This window comes from Hyla sarda, chromosome 1, assembly GCF_029499605.1.
Source record: "Hyla sarda isolate aHylSar1 chromosome 1, aHylSar1.hap1, whole genome shotgun sequence".
Lineage (NCBI taxonomy): Eukaryota > Metazoa > Chordata > Amphibia > Anura > Hylidae > Hyla > Hyla sarda.
In genome coordinates this window covers 611,842,276-611,858,810 of record NC_079189.1, presented here as the reverse complement: position 1 = coordinate 611,858,810, position 16,535 = coordinate 611,842,276, and the positions used below count along the sequence as shown (strand labels likewise).

General features: G+C 43.3%; 1 protein-coding gene across 1 annotated transcript in view; it reads left to right on the top strand.

Annotated features, from left to right (window-relative positions):
- The window catches only part of LOC130297803 (oocyte zinc finger protein XlCOF8.4-like), a 46,248-nt gene extending 30,235 nt beyond the window's left edge, over positions 1–16,013 (top strand). The window contains exons 6-7 of the mRNA XM_056550727.1: positions 10,192–10,909; positions 15,389–16,013. Coding sequence (XP_056406702.1) covers positions 10,192–10,909; positions 15,389–15,969 — 1,299 coding nt within the window. The 3' untranslated portion in view covers positions 15,970–16,013. The remainder of the gene's footprint in view (positions 1–10,191; positions 10,910–15,388) is intronic.
- Positions 16,014–16,535: the final 522 nt, after the last annotated feature.

The following is a 16,535-nucleotide window of genomic DNA, read 5'->3' as shown; positions in this document are numbered from 1 at the left end:
GGGGGCTATAACATTGCATGTACTGATCTTTACCACTGATTGATGCATCTCCATAGGAATAGATCAATCAGTGTTTTCGGCGATTGAATGCTCAAGCCTGGATCTCAGGCTTGAAGCATTCATTCGGCGATCGGACAGCACAGGAGAAGGTAAGAAGACCCCCTCCTGTGCTACAGCTGTTCGTGATGCCGTGGCGATCCTGAACAGCTCCCTGAGCTAGCCGGGCATTTTTACTTTAGTTTTTAGCCTCGTGGCTCAGCTTTGAGCGCGCAACTAAAGGGTTAATAGCGTGCGGCACCGCCATCAGTGCCGCGCGCTATTAGAGGCAGGTCCCAGCTTCACTATGACGCCGGGCCCACCGCGATATGATGCGGGGTCACCGTTTGACCCTGCTTTATATTGCAGGATCGGGACCCAGGACGTACCCATACGTCCTGGGTCCTTAAGAGGTTAAAGGGGTAAACTGGAAAACTTTTTTTTTTTAAATCAACTGGTGCCAGAAAGTTAAACAGATTTGTAAATTACTTCTATTAAAAAATCTTAATCCTTCCAGTACTTATTAGCTGCTGAATACTACAGAGGAAATTCTTTTCTTTTTGGAACACGGAGCTCTCCGCTGACATCACGAACACAGTGCTCTCTGCTTACATCTCTGTCCATTTTAGGAACTGTCCAGAGCAGCATATGTTTGCTATGGGGATTTTCTCCTGCTCTGGACAGTTCTTAAAATGGACAGAGATGTCAGCAGAGAGCACTGTGCTCGTGATGTCAGCAGAGAGCTCTGTGTACCAAAAAGAAAAGAATTTCCTCTGTAGTATTCAGCAGCTAATAAGTACTGGAAGGATTAAGATTTTTTTAATAGAAGTGATTTACAAATCTGTTTAACTTTTCTGGCACCAGTTGATTTAAAAAAAAAAAAAAAAAAAGTTTTCCACAGGAGTACCCCTTTAATCTCTCCACTTTCTCTCTACTTTGTGGGCGGTGTTAAACACTTGTTGCATACTCAGGGCTTCCATTACATGCATCATGATTTCTCCAGTAAGGTGCGTCCATTACGTGCATCATGATTTCTCCAGTAAGGTGCGTCCATTACGTGCATCATGATTTCTCCAGTAAGGTGCGTCCATTACGTGCATCATGATTTCTCCAGTAAGGTGCGTCCATTACATGCATCATGATTTCTCCAGTAAGGTGCGTCCATTACATGCATCATGATTTCTCCAGTAAGGTGCGTCCAGTACATGCATCATGATTTCTCCAGTAAGGTGCTTCCATTACGTGCATCATGATTACTCCAGTAAGGTGCGTCCATTACGTGCATCATGATTTCTCCAGTAAGGTGCGTCCAGTACATGCATCATGATTTCTCCAGTAAGGTGCGTCCATTACATGCATCATGATTTCTCCAGTAAGGTGCGTCCATTACATGCATCATGATTTCTCCAGTAAGGTGCGTCCATTACGTGCATCATGATTTCTCCAGTAAGGTGCGTCCATTACATGCATCATGATTTCTCCAGTAAGGTGCGTCCATTACGTGCATCACGATTTCTCCAGTAAGGTGCGTCCATTACATGCATCACGATTTCTCCAGTAAGGTGCTTCCATTACGTGCATCATGATTACTCCAGTAAGGTGCGTCCATTACATGCATCATGATTTCTCCAGTAAGGTGCGTCCATTACGTGCATCATGATTTCTCCAGTAAGGTGCGTCCATTACGTGCATCATGATTTCTCCAGTAAGGTGCGTCCATTACATGCATCATGATTTCTCCAGTAAGGTGCGTCCATTACGTGCATCATGATTTCTCCAGTAAGGTGCGTCCATTACATGCATCATGATTTCTCCAGTAAGGTGCGTCCATTACGTGCATCATGATTTCTCCAGTAAGGTGCGTCCATTACATGCATCATGATTTCTCCAGTAAGGTGCGTCCATTACATGCATCATGATTTCTCCAGTAAGGTGCGTCCATTACATGCATCATGATTTCTCCAGTAAGGTGCTTCCATTACGTGCATCATGATTACTCCAGTAAGGTGCGTCCATTACATGCATCATGATTTCTCCAGTAAGGTGCGTCCATTACGTGCATCATGATTTCTCCAGTAAAGTGCGTCCATTACATGCATCATGATTTCTCCAGTAAGGTGCGTCCATTACATGCATCATGATTTCTCCAGTAAGGTGCGTCCATTACATGCATCATGATTTCTCCAGTAAGGTGCGTCCATTACATGCATCATGATTTCTCCAGTAAGGTGCTTCCATTACATGCATCATGATTTCTCCAGTAAGGTGCGTCCATTACGTGCATCATGATTTCTCCAGTAAGGTGCGTCCATTACGTGCATCATGATTTCTCCAGTAAGGTGCGTCCATTACATGCATCATGATTTCTCCAGTAAGGTGCGTCCATTACATGCATCATGATTTCTCCAGTAAGGTGCTTCCATTACGTGCATCATGATTACTCCAGTAAGGTGCGTCCATTACATGCATCATGATTTCTCCAGTAAGGTGCGTCCATTACGTGCATCATGATTTCTCCAGTAAGGTGCGTCCATTACGTGCATCATGATTTCTCCAGTAAGGTGCGTCCATTACGTGCATCATGATTTCTCCAGTAAGGTGCGTCCATTACGTGCATCATGATTTCTCCAGTAAGGTGCGTCCATTACATGCATCATGATTTCTCCAGTAAGGTGCGTCCATTACGTGCATCATGATTTCTCCAGTAAGGTGCGTCCATTACATGCATCATGATTTCTCCAGTAAGGTGCGTCCATTACATGCATCATGATTTCTCCAGTAAGGTGCGTCCATTACATGCATCATGATTTCTCCAGTAAGGTGCTTCCATTACGTGCATCATGATTACTCCAGTAAGGTGCGTCCATTACATGCATCATGATTTCTCCAGTAAGGTGCGTCCATTACGTGCATCATGATTTCTCCAGTAAGGTGCGTCCATTACATGCATCATGATTTCTCCAGTAAGGTGCATCCATTACATGCATCATGATTTCTCCAGTAAGGTGCGTCCATTACATGCATCATGATTTCTCCAGTAAGGTGCGTCCATTACATGCATCATGATTTCTCCAGTAAGGTGCTTCCATTACGTGCATCATGATTTCTCCAGTAAGGTGCGTCCATTACGTGCATCATGATTTCTCCAGTAAGGTGCGTCCATTACGTGCATCATGATTTCTCCAGTAAGGTGCGTCCATTACATGCATCATAATTTCTCCAGTAAGGTGCGTCCATTATGTACATCATGATTTCTCCAGTAAGGTGCGTCCATTACATGCATCATGATTTCTCCAGTAAGGTGCGTCCATTACGTGCATCATGATTTCTCCAGTAAGGTGCGTCCATTACGTGCATCATGATTTCTCCAGTAAGGTGCTTCCATTACGTGCATCATGATTTCTCCAGTAAGGTGCGTCCATTACATGCATCATGATTTCTCCAGTAAGGTGCGTCCATTACATGCATCATGATTTCTCCAGTAAGGTGCATCCATTACGTGCATCATGATTTCTCCAGTAAGGTGCGTCCATTACATGCATCATGATTTCTCCAGTAAGGTGCTTCCATTACGTGCATCATGATTTCTCCAGTAAGGTGCGTCCATTACGTGCATCATGATTTCTCCAGTAAGGTGCTTCCATTACGTGCATCATGATTACTCCAGTAAGGTGCGTCCATTACGTGCATCATGATTTCTCCAGTAAGGTGCGTCCATTACGTGCATCATGATTTCTCCAGTAAGGTGCGTCCATTACATGCACCATGATTTCTCCAGTAAGGTGCGTCCATTACGTGCATCATGATTTCTCCAGTAAGGTGCGTCCATTATATGCACCATGATTTCTCCAGTAAGGTGCGTCCATTACATGCATCATGATTTCTCCAGTAAGGTGCGTACCTCTATCACTTTTAATGACCTCCAGAACGTCTGTCGTCTTTGCATTCCAAATCACATAGGCCTAAGGTCGACATGAATAGCGATCCACACACGCCAAAAACTTATTCATACTCTCCTGACTTGGGGAGCTGAATATCTTCTATTTACAGTCGCTGAAACGGGTAAATTGGCTTAGGAGTATGTTTAGAAGGCACTTGTACCACTTACCCTACATTATGTCTTGGGGTTATGCGGGCCTGCGTATATACCTGGTGGCCATCCTGTGCTCATTCACCAGTGATATCATAGGCATTTTTGAATTGTGGGTGACTCTATGAGTAACCTGGGCCATAATTGGGTACAGACTCTTGGTAGAGAAACTTTATCCTTGTTTTCATACAGACCAGTCTCATACAAGGCAGCTCCTTGCTTTATCCTCTTGTCTTTTTCCTCCTAGTCCTTGTGTCTCCTGTAACAGAAAAAACAGACTAGTCATAGTGCCCTAGGCCTCTTGGCAGCTTCTGCTCAGGATTTGTGTGGGCTTTTACCTCGGTTGGCAGCATCAGCGCCTCCATCAGCTCCTTGACTGCTTCTGCATTTTTTTATTGGTTTGCCTGCCAAGGGGAGGACAGATCTAGCCCTCCAGATGGGACCAAAGTCATGTGCGATCCCAAACGCATACCTGGAGTCAGTTTAGATGTCTCTCTTACCTTTTGCCACTTTACGTGCATAGCACTGTACAGTGGTTCCTTAACATAGGATGGTAATCCGTTCCAAATGGACCATCGTTTGTTGAAACCATCGTATGTTGAGGGATCCGTGCAATGTAAAGTATAGGACAGTGGTGCAAAACTACAACACCCAGCATGCCCGGACAGCCAACGGCTGTCCGGGCATGCTGGGAGTTGTAGTTTTGCAACATCTGGAGGTCCGCAGGTTGAAGACCACTGGTAGAGGAAGTTGTACTCACCTGTCCCCGCCGCTCCGGACCGTCACCGCTCGTCACTGCTGCCCGGGATGTCGCCTTCCATCGCTGTCGCCGCGTCCCCGTGGTGTCCCCCGACGCTCCGGTAAGGCCTCTGCTTCCCCGCCATCCTCGCTCTCCGTCGCTGCCATCACGTCGCTACGCACGCCACTCCTATTGGATGACGGTACGGCGTGCGCTTGACGTGATGACGATGATGGAGAGCGCCGACGATGCAGGGGATCCCGAAGAGGACGCGCCGGAGCCCCGAGGACAGGTAAGTGATTGTATGCGGAGCCGTAAACAGCTATCCGGTGGCAGCTGAAGCAGTCTGCGCTGCCGGATAGCCGTTTATGCGATGGCCCCGACATACAAAAGCATCGTATGTTGATGCTGCCTCTGAGCCATCGTATGTTGAAATGATCGTATGTCGGGGCCATCGTAGCTTATGGGGGGGGGGGGGGTGTCACTGTATTTGAATATCCTGTATAATTGGATCACTGAATAGTCGGCATAAAATCTACCATCTGCTGCTGCAAAGTGACTTCCATCTAAAAAATTCCTTAAAGGGGCACTGTCAGGTACAAAAACTTGTGATATGTTGTAAAGCATGTATAACCAATAGGTTTTGCAGTTGCTTTCATTAGAAAATTTTCAGTATTTCATTCTGAAAAAGCCAGACAAACAACTGCCTCCCCCCTGCCTGCTTGGACTCATACTAGTCCTGCTGTGTCCGTGCATCATGGACACACTTCCTTGATTGACAGGAAAAATCCTCCCACTGTCAGCTTGTGTCCCGCTACTGTCAGTGAGGACATGCTGGGAGTTGTAGTTTTGCTAATGCTAGGGGAGATGTGAGCAGACAGCATACTGAGGGAGGGGGGCGGAGAACTGCACAGTGAAGCCACGCCCCCTCCCTTTGAGAGGAATTCAGACTAGTGAGCGAAATTAAAAGTGTAATAAAAAAATAAATAAAGGTGCTAGACACATAAAAATTAGATGTACATGGTCAGGATTAGGTACGGAGTGATATATTTAAATAAAAAAATTTTTTGTTGGATCTGACGGGTACACTTTAAATTATAGCAGGCAACATACCCGATCCAGAGAAGAGTTTCAGAGGAAAGAGACAAATCGCACACGGGGGTAAGGCAATGGCTCACCTACTGTCGTTTTTTTGGGGTGTATTTGTCAATCGATCCACCAAGATCCTTCCTACACAGTTTGGATATGGCAGATACCTCTCTTCTCCCAAACTGTCAGGAAGCAGAATCACCCAGGTAGCCCCATTTATTGTTTGGCGAGGTCTTGCCAGAAGTGTTCTTTATGGAAAAATTGTTGCTAAAAAAAAGCCACAATGGGGGAGATTTATCAAAACCTGTGCAGAGGAAGAGTGGTGCAGTTGCCCATAGCAACCAATCAGATTGCTTCTTTCATTTCTCACAGGCCTCTAAAAATGAAAGAAGCGATCTGATTGGTTGCTATGGGCAACTGCACCGCTCTTCCTTTACACAGGTTTTGATAAATCTCCCCCAATGACCCCAAATATATAGCAAATGTCACTAAAAATGACAAAAAAGCCACAATGGGGGAGATTTATCAAAACCTGTGTAGATGAAGAGTGGTGCAGTTGCCCATAGCAACCAATCAGATCTCTTCTTTCATTTTTCACAGGCCTCTAAAAATGAAAGAAGCAATCTGATTGGTTGCTATGGGCAACTGCACCATTCCTTTACACAGGTTTTGATAAATCTCCCCCAATGACCCCAAATATATAGCAAATGTCACTAAAAACGATCTTCATCAGAAGGAAGGACAAGAAGTCTGGGAAGTGATGATAAGTCCCAACAGGGACCTGGTCCCCCACAACATCCAGTATGTCTGGAATTAGTTAGCAAACTAGTGGGCACAATGGGGGAGATTTATCAAAACCTGTCCAGAGGAAAAGTTGCCCAGTTGCCCATAGCAACCAATCAGATCGCTTCTTTCATTTTTAACAAGGCCTCTGCAAACTGAAAGAAGCAATCTGATTGGTTGCTACGGGAAACTGGGCAACTTTTCCTTTGCAAAGGTTTTGATAAATTTCCCCCAATATGAATCGCCATAGGCCACTATGCAATACTCTCACCCCAAAAAAATGAGGCCATATATGGCATCAAATACATGTATTAATCTTTATTAAATGGAAAAATGTAAAGAACATACATAAAATCGCTAGACATGAACAGGTAAACAGAGTACACATACTGATAAAAAAAAAGGTGAGTATATCACAAAAAGCAGCTGATATTCTGTCCAATCCGAAATGTGTCAGATATATGGATTAACCCCTTAAGGACCGGGGGTTTTTCTGTTTTTGCATTTTCGTTTTTTTGCTCCTTGCCTTTAAAAAATCATAACTCTTTCAATTTTGCACCTAAAAATCCATATGATTCAGGTGAGTACAATTCAGGTGAGTGATGTCAGCAGAGAGCTCTGTGTTCAAAAAGAAAAGAATTTCCACTGTAGTATTCAAAAGCTAATAAGTACAGGAAGGATTAAGATTTTTTAATAGAAGTAATTTACAAATCTGTTTAACTTTCTGCCACCAGTTGATTTAAAAAAATAAAAAAATTTAAAAAAAGTTTTTCGCCGGAGTACCCTTTTAACCTCTTAAGGACCCATGATGTATGCATACGTCATGGGTCCCGGTCCTGCGATATAACGCGGGGTCACACGGTGACCCCGCATCATATCGCGGCGGGCCCGGCGTCATAGTGAAGCCGGGACCCGCCTCTAATAGCGCGCGGCACTGATCGCTGTGCCGCGCGCTATTAACCCTTTAGCCGCGCGCTCAAAGCTGAGCCGCGCGGCTAAAAACGAAAGTAAAAGTGCCCGGCTAGCTCAGGGAGCTGTTCGGGATCGCCGCGGTATAATCGCGGCATCCCGAACAGCTGTAGCACAGGAGGAAGGTCTCTTACCTTCCTTCCTGCAGTCCGATCGCCGAATGAATGCTTCAAGCCTGAGATCCAGGCTTGAGCATTCAATCGCCTAAAACACTGATTGATCCATTCCTATGGAGATGGATCAATCAGTGTAAAAGATCAGTAAATGCAATGTTATAGCCCCTTATGGGAGCTATAATGTTGCATAAGAAAAGTGTAAAAAAATCATTAACCCTTTCAATTATCCCTTCCCCTAATAAAAGTTTAAATCACCCGGCATTTCCAAAAATAAAAAAAACATTATGTAAATAATAATAAAAATAAACATATGTGGTATCGTCGCGTGCGGAAATGTCCGATTTATAAAAATATACCGCTTTTTAAACCGCTCGTTCAATGGCGTACGCGCAAAAAAATTCCAAAGTCCAAAATAGCGCATTTTTGATCACTTTTTATACCACAAAAAAGTGAATAAAAAGTGATCAAAAAGTCTGATCAGAACAAAAATGGTACCGCTAAAAACTTCAGATGACGGCGCAAAAAATGAGTCCTCAAAGCGCCCTGAACACAGAAAAATAAAAAAGTTATAGGGGTCAAAAGATGACCATTTTAAACGTATAAATTTTCCTGCATGTATTCATGATTTTTTTCGGAAGTGATACAAATTCAAACCTATACAAGTAGGGTATCATTTTAACCGTATGGACCTACAGAATAAAGATAAGGTATCATTTTTGACAAAAAATGTACAGCGTAAAAATAGAAGCCCCCAAAACTTACAAAATAGTGTTTTTTCATCAATTTTGTCGCACATTGATTTTTTTTCCCGTTTCACCGTAGATTTTTGGGTAAAATGACTAATGTCATTACAAAGTAGAATTAGTGACGCAAAAATTAAGCCATTACATATAATTTTAGGTGAAAATTTTTAAGAGTTATGATTTTTTAAAGTTAAGGAGGAAAAATTGAAAATGAAAAAACGGAAAAAGCCCGGGTCCTTAAGGGGTTAAGGATAACGACCTATTGTCCTGGTGAATGAACAGGTATAATAAAGATGACCTATACCATGGCAAATAGACGTTTTCATCTGTGGCTTCGTCCCACAGAAGATCTGGGGTTTGTTCTCCACAAAGATTGGAACTGTGGAAGTACCTAGAAGAACGTTAGCTGTTGCGAAGGTTAAAGGGGTACTCCGGCGCTAAGACATCTTATCCCCTATCCAAAAGGATAGGGGATAAGATGCCTGATCGCGGGGGTTACCATCAGTCCCCGGAGCGTGTTCGCTCCAGGTCTGATGACTGCCGATCACGGGGCCGGAGTATTGTGACGTCACGGCTCCGCTCCCGTGTGACGTCACGCTCCGCCCCCTCAATGCAAGCCTATGGGAGGGGGCGTGGCAGCTGCCACGCCCCCTCCCATAGGCTTGCATTGAGGGGGCGGAGCGTGACGTCATATGTTCCGGGGGCTGATGGTAACAAGGTGCTGCGTGAAAGATCACGGGGCTCCCCAGCGGCGGGACCCCTGCGTTCAGGCATCTTATCCCCTATCCTTTGGATAGGGGATAAGATGTCTTAGCGCTGGAGTACCCCTTTAAGGGCGGTCACATCAAATGCTGATTGGATTTAGATTTCCCCTGTGTTCATTCACGTTGTATTTTTGTATTTTGTTATTGAGAAAAATAAATAAACTATATTAACACCTCTATTTATTTTTTAAAGCTTCTTTTTGTGTCCATTTTTTCCACACCTGCCTAAAACTTTTGCACAGAACTGTACGTTTTATACTTGTGGAATGAGAAAGCAGGAGACTGCTAGTTAGAATAAGGAACCAAAAGGTTGGTAATACCAATCTGATCCTTTATTCCTCCTGAGACAAACCCCAGAGGTGTCTGGCAGGGGCTGATCTCCTCCGCTGACACAACCTGAGACCTGTCTAACCGGATATACATGTGTATGAGGGTCCTAAGTAGAGATGAGCGAACTTACAGTAAATTCGATTCATCACGAACTTCTCGGCTCGGCAGTTGATGACTTATCCTGCATAAATTAGTTCAGCTTTCCGGTGCTCCTGTGGGCTGGAAAAGGTGGATACAGTCCTTTTCCAGCCCACCGGAGCACCGGAAAGCTGAACTAATTTATGCAGGAAAAGTCAGCAACCGCCGAGCTGAGAAGTTCGTGACGAATCGAATTTACTGTAAGTTCGCTCATCTCTAGTCCTAAGGTTGTCCTTGATTCATCATTTAATATCCATGTCCATCTTCTAGGAGACCTGCAGCTATGTGGCTCAGATAACTCCTCCTGTCATGTTATGGTCCTTATGATACTGATGATTTTGTTCCAGGTGACTTCTCCTACTGTCTGATGACTATTACTATATTTCTTTTACAGCTTATGAACGAAGGTGAAGATCTAAACAATATTAATTCTCCAGACATAATGGTAAAAGAAGAAGAAGAAGAAGAAGGAGGAGAGACAGATATGTGGGGAGACAAGCAATGTATAGAGGATATTTTTACTGGGAAAGACTTGAACAATATTAATGCTATTAACATAATAGTAAAAGAAGAGACAGATGGGAGCAGTGATGAGCAGTATAAGGAGGACATTCATACAGGGAAAGATCTGATCTATATTAACGCTACAGACACAAGGGATGAAGAAGAGACAGATGGGAGCAGTGATGAGCAGTATAAGGAGGACATTCTTACAGGAAGAGATCTGAACTTTACTTATGCTACAGACATAAGGGTAAAAGAAGAGACAGATGTGTGGGAAGATGACCAGTATAAGGAGGACATTCCTACAGGTAAAGATCTGATCTATATTAACGCTCCAGACATAAGGGAAGAAGAAGAGACAGATGGGAGCAGCGATGAGCAGTATAAGGAGGACATTCCTACAGGGAAAGATCTGATCTATATTAACGCTCCAGACATAAGGGAAGAAGAAGAGACAGATGGGAGCAGCGATGAGCAGTATAAGGAGGACATTCCTACAGGGAAAGATCTGATCTATATTAATGCTACAGACATAAGGGAAGAAGAAGAGACAGATGGGAGCGGTGATGAGCAGTATAAGGAGGACATTCCTACAGGTTACTGCCTAGGTGAGTAGTAACCACAAATTCTACTCTCTCTAGTCACCAGCATTGAATTAATTTTATAGTGAACTTTATAAAGTTCTGGGATCTGTAAGTTTTACTCTTCCGTACATTCTTTTTTTCAGCCAAATTATACCGCTCAAAAAAATGAAGCATCAAAGGAAAACCAAATACACAATAAGGGGAGAACTCGTGAATGTTCCCAGGTTCTCCTGAATATACTGAAATATGGCTGTGTGTCAGCTATAAGTGGCGGATGTCAGCTGCTGAATGCAGCTGACAGCCACCGAATCACAAGCCCTCTAGATACAAGCTTCACAGTAAAATAATGTACAGCGGCCCCTCAACATACGATGGTAGTCTGTTCCAAATGGACCATCGTTTGTTGAAACCATCGTATGTTGAGGGATCCGTGCAATGTAAAGTATAGGACAGTGGTCTACAACCTGCGGACCTCCAGATGTTGCAAAACTACAACACCCAGCATGCTGGGTGTTGTAGTTTTGCAACATCTGGAGGTCCGCAGGTTGTAGACCACTGTTAGAGGAAGTTGTACTCACCTGTCCCGCCGCTCCGGACCGTCGCCGCTGCCCAGGATGTCACCGTCCATCGCTGTTGCCGCGTCCCCGGGGTGTCCCCGACACTCCGGCAAGGCCTCTGCTTCCCCGGCATCCTCGCTCTCCGTCGCCGCCATCACGTCGTTACGCACGCTGCTCCTATTGGATGACGGGACGGCGTGCGCAGCGACGTGATGACGACGATGGAGAGCGCCGACGATGCAGGGGATCCCGAAGAGGACGCGCCGGAGCCCCGAGGACAGGTAAGTGACCGTCAGCGGACCACACGGGGCACCGTAAATGGCAGCTGAAGCAGTCTGCGCTACCGGATGGCCGTTTATGCGGGGCCATCGTAGGTCGAGGGGTCACTGTACTTCATCTTGTGTGGAGCAGTTAACCAGGGCCCTGCTCACAAGAGCTCACAATCTAAAGATCTAAACAACATTGCTTCTCCAGACATAAATGGTAAAAGAAGAAGAAGAAGGAGGAGAGACAGATATGTGGGGAGACAAGCAATGTATAGAGGACATTTCTACTGGGAAAGACCTGAACAATATTAATGCTATAAACATAATAGTGAAAGAAGAGACAGATGTGAGCAGTGATGAGCAGTATAAGGAGAACATTCTTACAGGGAAAGATCTGAACTTTACTCCCAATCTACGAGGAAAAAGAAGACACAAGGAGTAAAAAGTAAAGAATAGGAAGTTGCATAAACCGGTCACCAGTCGATGGGGGAGATTAATCAAAACCTGTGCATAGGAAAAGTTGAGCAGTTGCCCATAGCAACCAGATTTCTTCTTTCATTATTTAAAAGGTCCTCTCAAAAATGGATGTAGTAATGTGATTGGTTGCTATGGGCAATAGGTGAACATTTCCTCTACACTGGTTTTGATAAATCAATGGGGGAGATTTATCAAAACCTGGGCAGAGGAAAAGCTGACCAGTTGCCCATAGCAACCAATCAGATCGCTTCTTTCATTTTGCAGAGGCCTTTTGAAAAATGAAAGTAGCGATCTGATTGGTTGCTATGGGCAACTGGGTAACTTTTTCTCTGCACAGGTTTTGATAAATCTCCCCCAATATCTTTATATGCCCAGATATAAAGTGCATGGTGTAATACACCTCCATACCACTTCTCTCTATACTGTCATTAATGATTGACTTTCGCTATTTGTTTAACCCCTCAACAACCATGGACATAAATGTACGTCCTGGTGCGGAGGTACTTAGCGCACCAGGACGTACATTTACGTCCTGTGTATGCTCGTGTCATACACGGCAGGTTCCGGCTGTTAGCAGCAGCAAGGGACCCGCCGGTAATGGCCGACATCCGCGATCGTGCGGATGTCCGCCATTAACCCCTCAGATGCCGTGATCAGAACAGATCACAACATCTGCGGCAATGCGCATGTTAAAATAGATGATCGGATCGCCCACAGCACTGCCGCGGGGATCCGATCATCTGTAATGGCGGACGGAGGTCCCCTCACCTGCTGAGGTCAGTCTCCCGGCGTCTCCTGCTCTGGTCTAAGATCGAGCAGAAGATGACCGATAATACTGATCAGTGCTATGCCCTATACATAGCACTGAACAGTATTAGCAATCAAATTATTGCTATAGATAGTCCCCTATGGGACATAAAAAGTGTAAAAAAAAAAATAAAAGTAAAAAAAAACCTCCCCCATTAAAAATGAAAATTGTCCGTTTTTCCCATTTTACCCCCAAAAAGCGTAAAAACTTTTTTTAATAAACATATTTGGTATCTCTGCGTGCGTAAATGTCCGAACTATCAAAATATAATGTTAAAGGGGAAAAAATATATATATTTAATGTATACATATATATAATGTTCCGGTGGAAAAAAAGTTTTTTCAAATCAACTGGTGCAAGAAAGTTAAACAGGTTTGTAGATCACTTTTATTTAAAAATCTTAATCCTTCTAGTACTTATCAGCTTATATATACTACAGAGAAATTTGTGAAGTTCTTTCCAGCCTGACAACAGTGCTCTCTACTGACACCTCTGTCCGTGTCAGGAACTGCCCAGTAGGAGAGGTTTTCTATGGGGATATGATTCTACCGTAATCTGGACAGTTCTGACACGGACAGAGGTGTCAGCAGAGAGCACTGTTGTCAGACTGGAAAGAAATTCACACATTTCTCTGTTTTATACAGCAGCTAATAAGTACTGGAAGGATTAAGAATTTTTAATAGAAGTAATTTACAAATCTGTTTAACTTTCAGGCACCAGTTGATTTGAAAACATTTGTTTTCTACTTCTTTCCACCGGAGTTCCCCTTTAATGATCGCGTACGGTGAATGGCGTAAACGTAAAAAATTAAAAAGTCCAAAAATGCTGCTTTTTTTTTGTCACATTTTATTCCTAAAAAAAAAATGTATAAGAAATTATCTAAAAGTTTTATATATGCAAATGTGGTATCGATAAAAATTACAGATGACGGCGCAAAAAATGAGCCCTCATACCGCCCTATATACGGAAAAATGAAAAAAGTTATAGGTGGTCAAAATAGGGAGATTTTATATTACTGATTTTGTACAAAAAGTTTTAGATTTTTTTAAGCGGTACAAAAATATAAAGTATCTAGCCATGGGTATCATTTTAATCATATTGACCCACAGAATAAAGAACAAATGTCATTTTTATCGTAAAGTGTACAGTGTGAAAACAAAACCCTCCAAAATGTGCAAAATTTGGGTTTTCATTCAAATTTCCTCCCTAATATAAAATTTTTTTGGGTTCGCCGTACATTTTATGGTAAAATGAGAGCTTTCATTTCTAAGTACAATTGTTCATGCAAAAAACAAGCCCTTATATGGGTCTGTAGATCGAGAGTTATGGATTTTAGAAGGCGAGGAGGAAAAAAACGCTAAAATAAAATTGGCCTGGTCCTTAAAGGAGTAGTCCAGTGGTGATTCAGTGGTGAGCAACTTATCCCCTATCCTAAGGATAAGGGGATAAGTTGCAGATCGCGGGGGATCCGACCGCTGGGGCCCCCTGCGATCTCCTGTACGGAGCCCCGACAGCCCGCTGGAAGGGGGCGTGTCGACCTCCGCACGAGGCGGCGGCCGACACACCCCCTCAATACAACTCTATGGCAGAGCCGAAGCCTTCGGCAATCTCCGGCTCTGCCATAGAGATGTATTGAGGGGGCGTGTCGGCCGCCGCCGCCTCGTGCGGGGGTCGACACCCGCTATCTCGGCGGAGAGCCGGGGCCCCGTACAGAGAGATCGCAGGGGGCCCCAGCGGTCGGACCCCCCGTGATCTCAAACTTGTCCCCTATCCTTAGGATAGGGGATAAGTTTTTCACCACTGGACTACCCCTTTAAGGTTAAAATGGGCTTGGTCATTAAAGGTGTACTACCGTGGAAAACTTTTTTTTTTTTTTTTTTTTAAATCAACTGGTGCCAGAAAGTTAAACAGATTTGTAAATTACTTCTATTTAAAAATCTTAATCCTTCCAGTACTTTTTAGGGGCTGTATACTACAGAGGAAATGCTTATCTTTTTAGATTTCTCTGATGTCATGACCACAGTGCTCTGCTGCTGACCTCTGCTGTCTATTTTAGGTACTGTCAGGAGGAGCATATGTTTGATTTGAGGATTTTCTCCTGTTCTGGGCAGTTCAGAGGTCAGCAGAGAGCACTGTGGTCATGACATCAGAGAAATCTAAAAAGATAAGCATTTCCTCTGTAGTATACAGCCCCTAAAAAGTACTGGAAGGATTAAGATTTTTGAATAGAAGTAATTTACAAATCTGTTTAACTTTCTGGCACCAGTTGATTTAAAAAAAAAAAAAAAGTTTTCCACGGTGGTACCCCTTTAAAGGGATTAAAATAATTGATAAATTCTTTGATTACTTGATTTAAAAAATAAAAAAAAAATTAAATCTGTTTTATTCCTGGCAGATTCTTGTACCAGGAGATCAGAGGAACATCCAATATCTGCATATTATGAAGAAAATCATGATATAACACAAGATACATATGAAGAACATTCCATTATCCCAGATACACCCTCAGCCCTTCACAGCCAAGATCTGTCATCTCATCCTTATATACAGGTCCTGTCTTCTCATTCATCACGGACTACTAAACAAAATAAAAGTCCCAGAAAAAGTGTTAAGTATGGAAGAGAAGAGAAAAAGACTTTTTCATGTTCAGAATGTGGGAAACATTTTCCTGCAAAATCGAAACTTGTTAGACATCTGAGAATTCACACAGGAGAGAAGCCATATTCATGTTCGGTATGTGGGAAACAATATCGCAACAAATCCCATGTTGTTGAACATCAGAGGATTCACACAGGAGAGAGGCCGTATTCATGTGCGGAATGTGGGAAATGTTTCGGACGGAAATCAAATCTTGTTGAACATCAGAAAATCCACACAGGAGAGAAGCCATTTTCATGCTCAGAATGTGGGAAATGTTTTACCCACAAGTCATCGCTTGTTTTACATCAAAGGACCTACCACAACTCGGCAAAGTAGTTTTTTTTTTCACTTGTTTTGTCAAAAAATTGAACAGGAACAAATGTGAGCACTTACATATATATATATATATATATATATATATATATATATATATATATATATATATATATATATAAAATCTGTTATCCATAAAACAGATGCAATCTAGATAAACTTATGTATCATGTGTGTGCTTAGAATATCTTACATACATTTAAAGGGGTACTCCGCTACTCAGCATTTGGAACAAACTGTTCCGAACACTGGAGCAGGCGACGGGAGCTGATTACATCATAGCCCTTCCCCCTCATGATGTCACACCCCCTCAATGCAAGTCTATGGGAGGGGGCGTGACAGTCGTCACGCCCCCTCCCATAGACTTGCATTGAGGGGGCGGAGTGTGACATCATGAGGAGGCAGGGTTATGACGTCACAAGCTCCCGGCGCCTGCTCCAGCATTCGGAACAGTTTGTTCCAAACGCTGAGCAGTGGAGTACCCCTTTAAAGTTTGTAACATAGTTTTAAAGAATTTTTTGGTGATTTTTTTTTTTTTCTAATTTTTCATTTTACTATTTATATTTTAA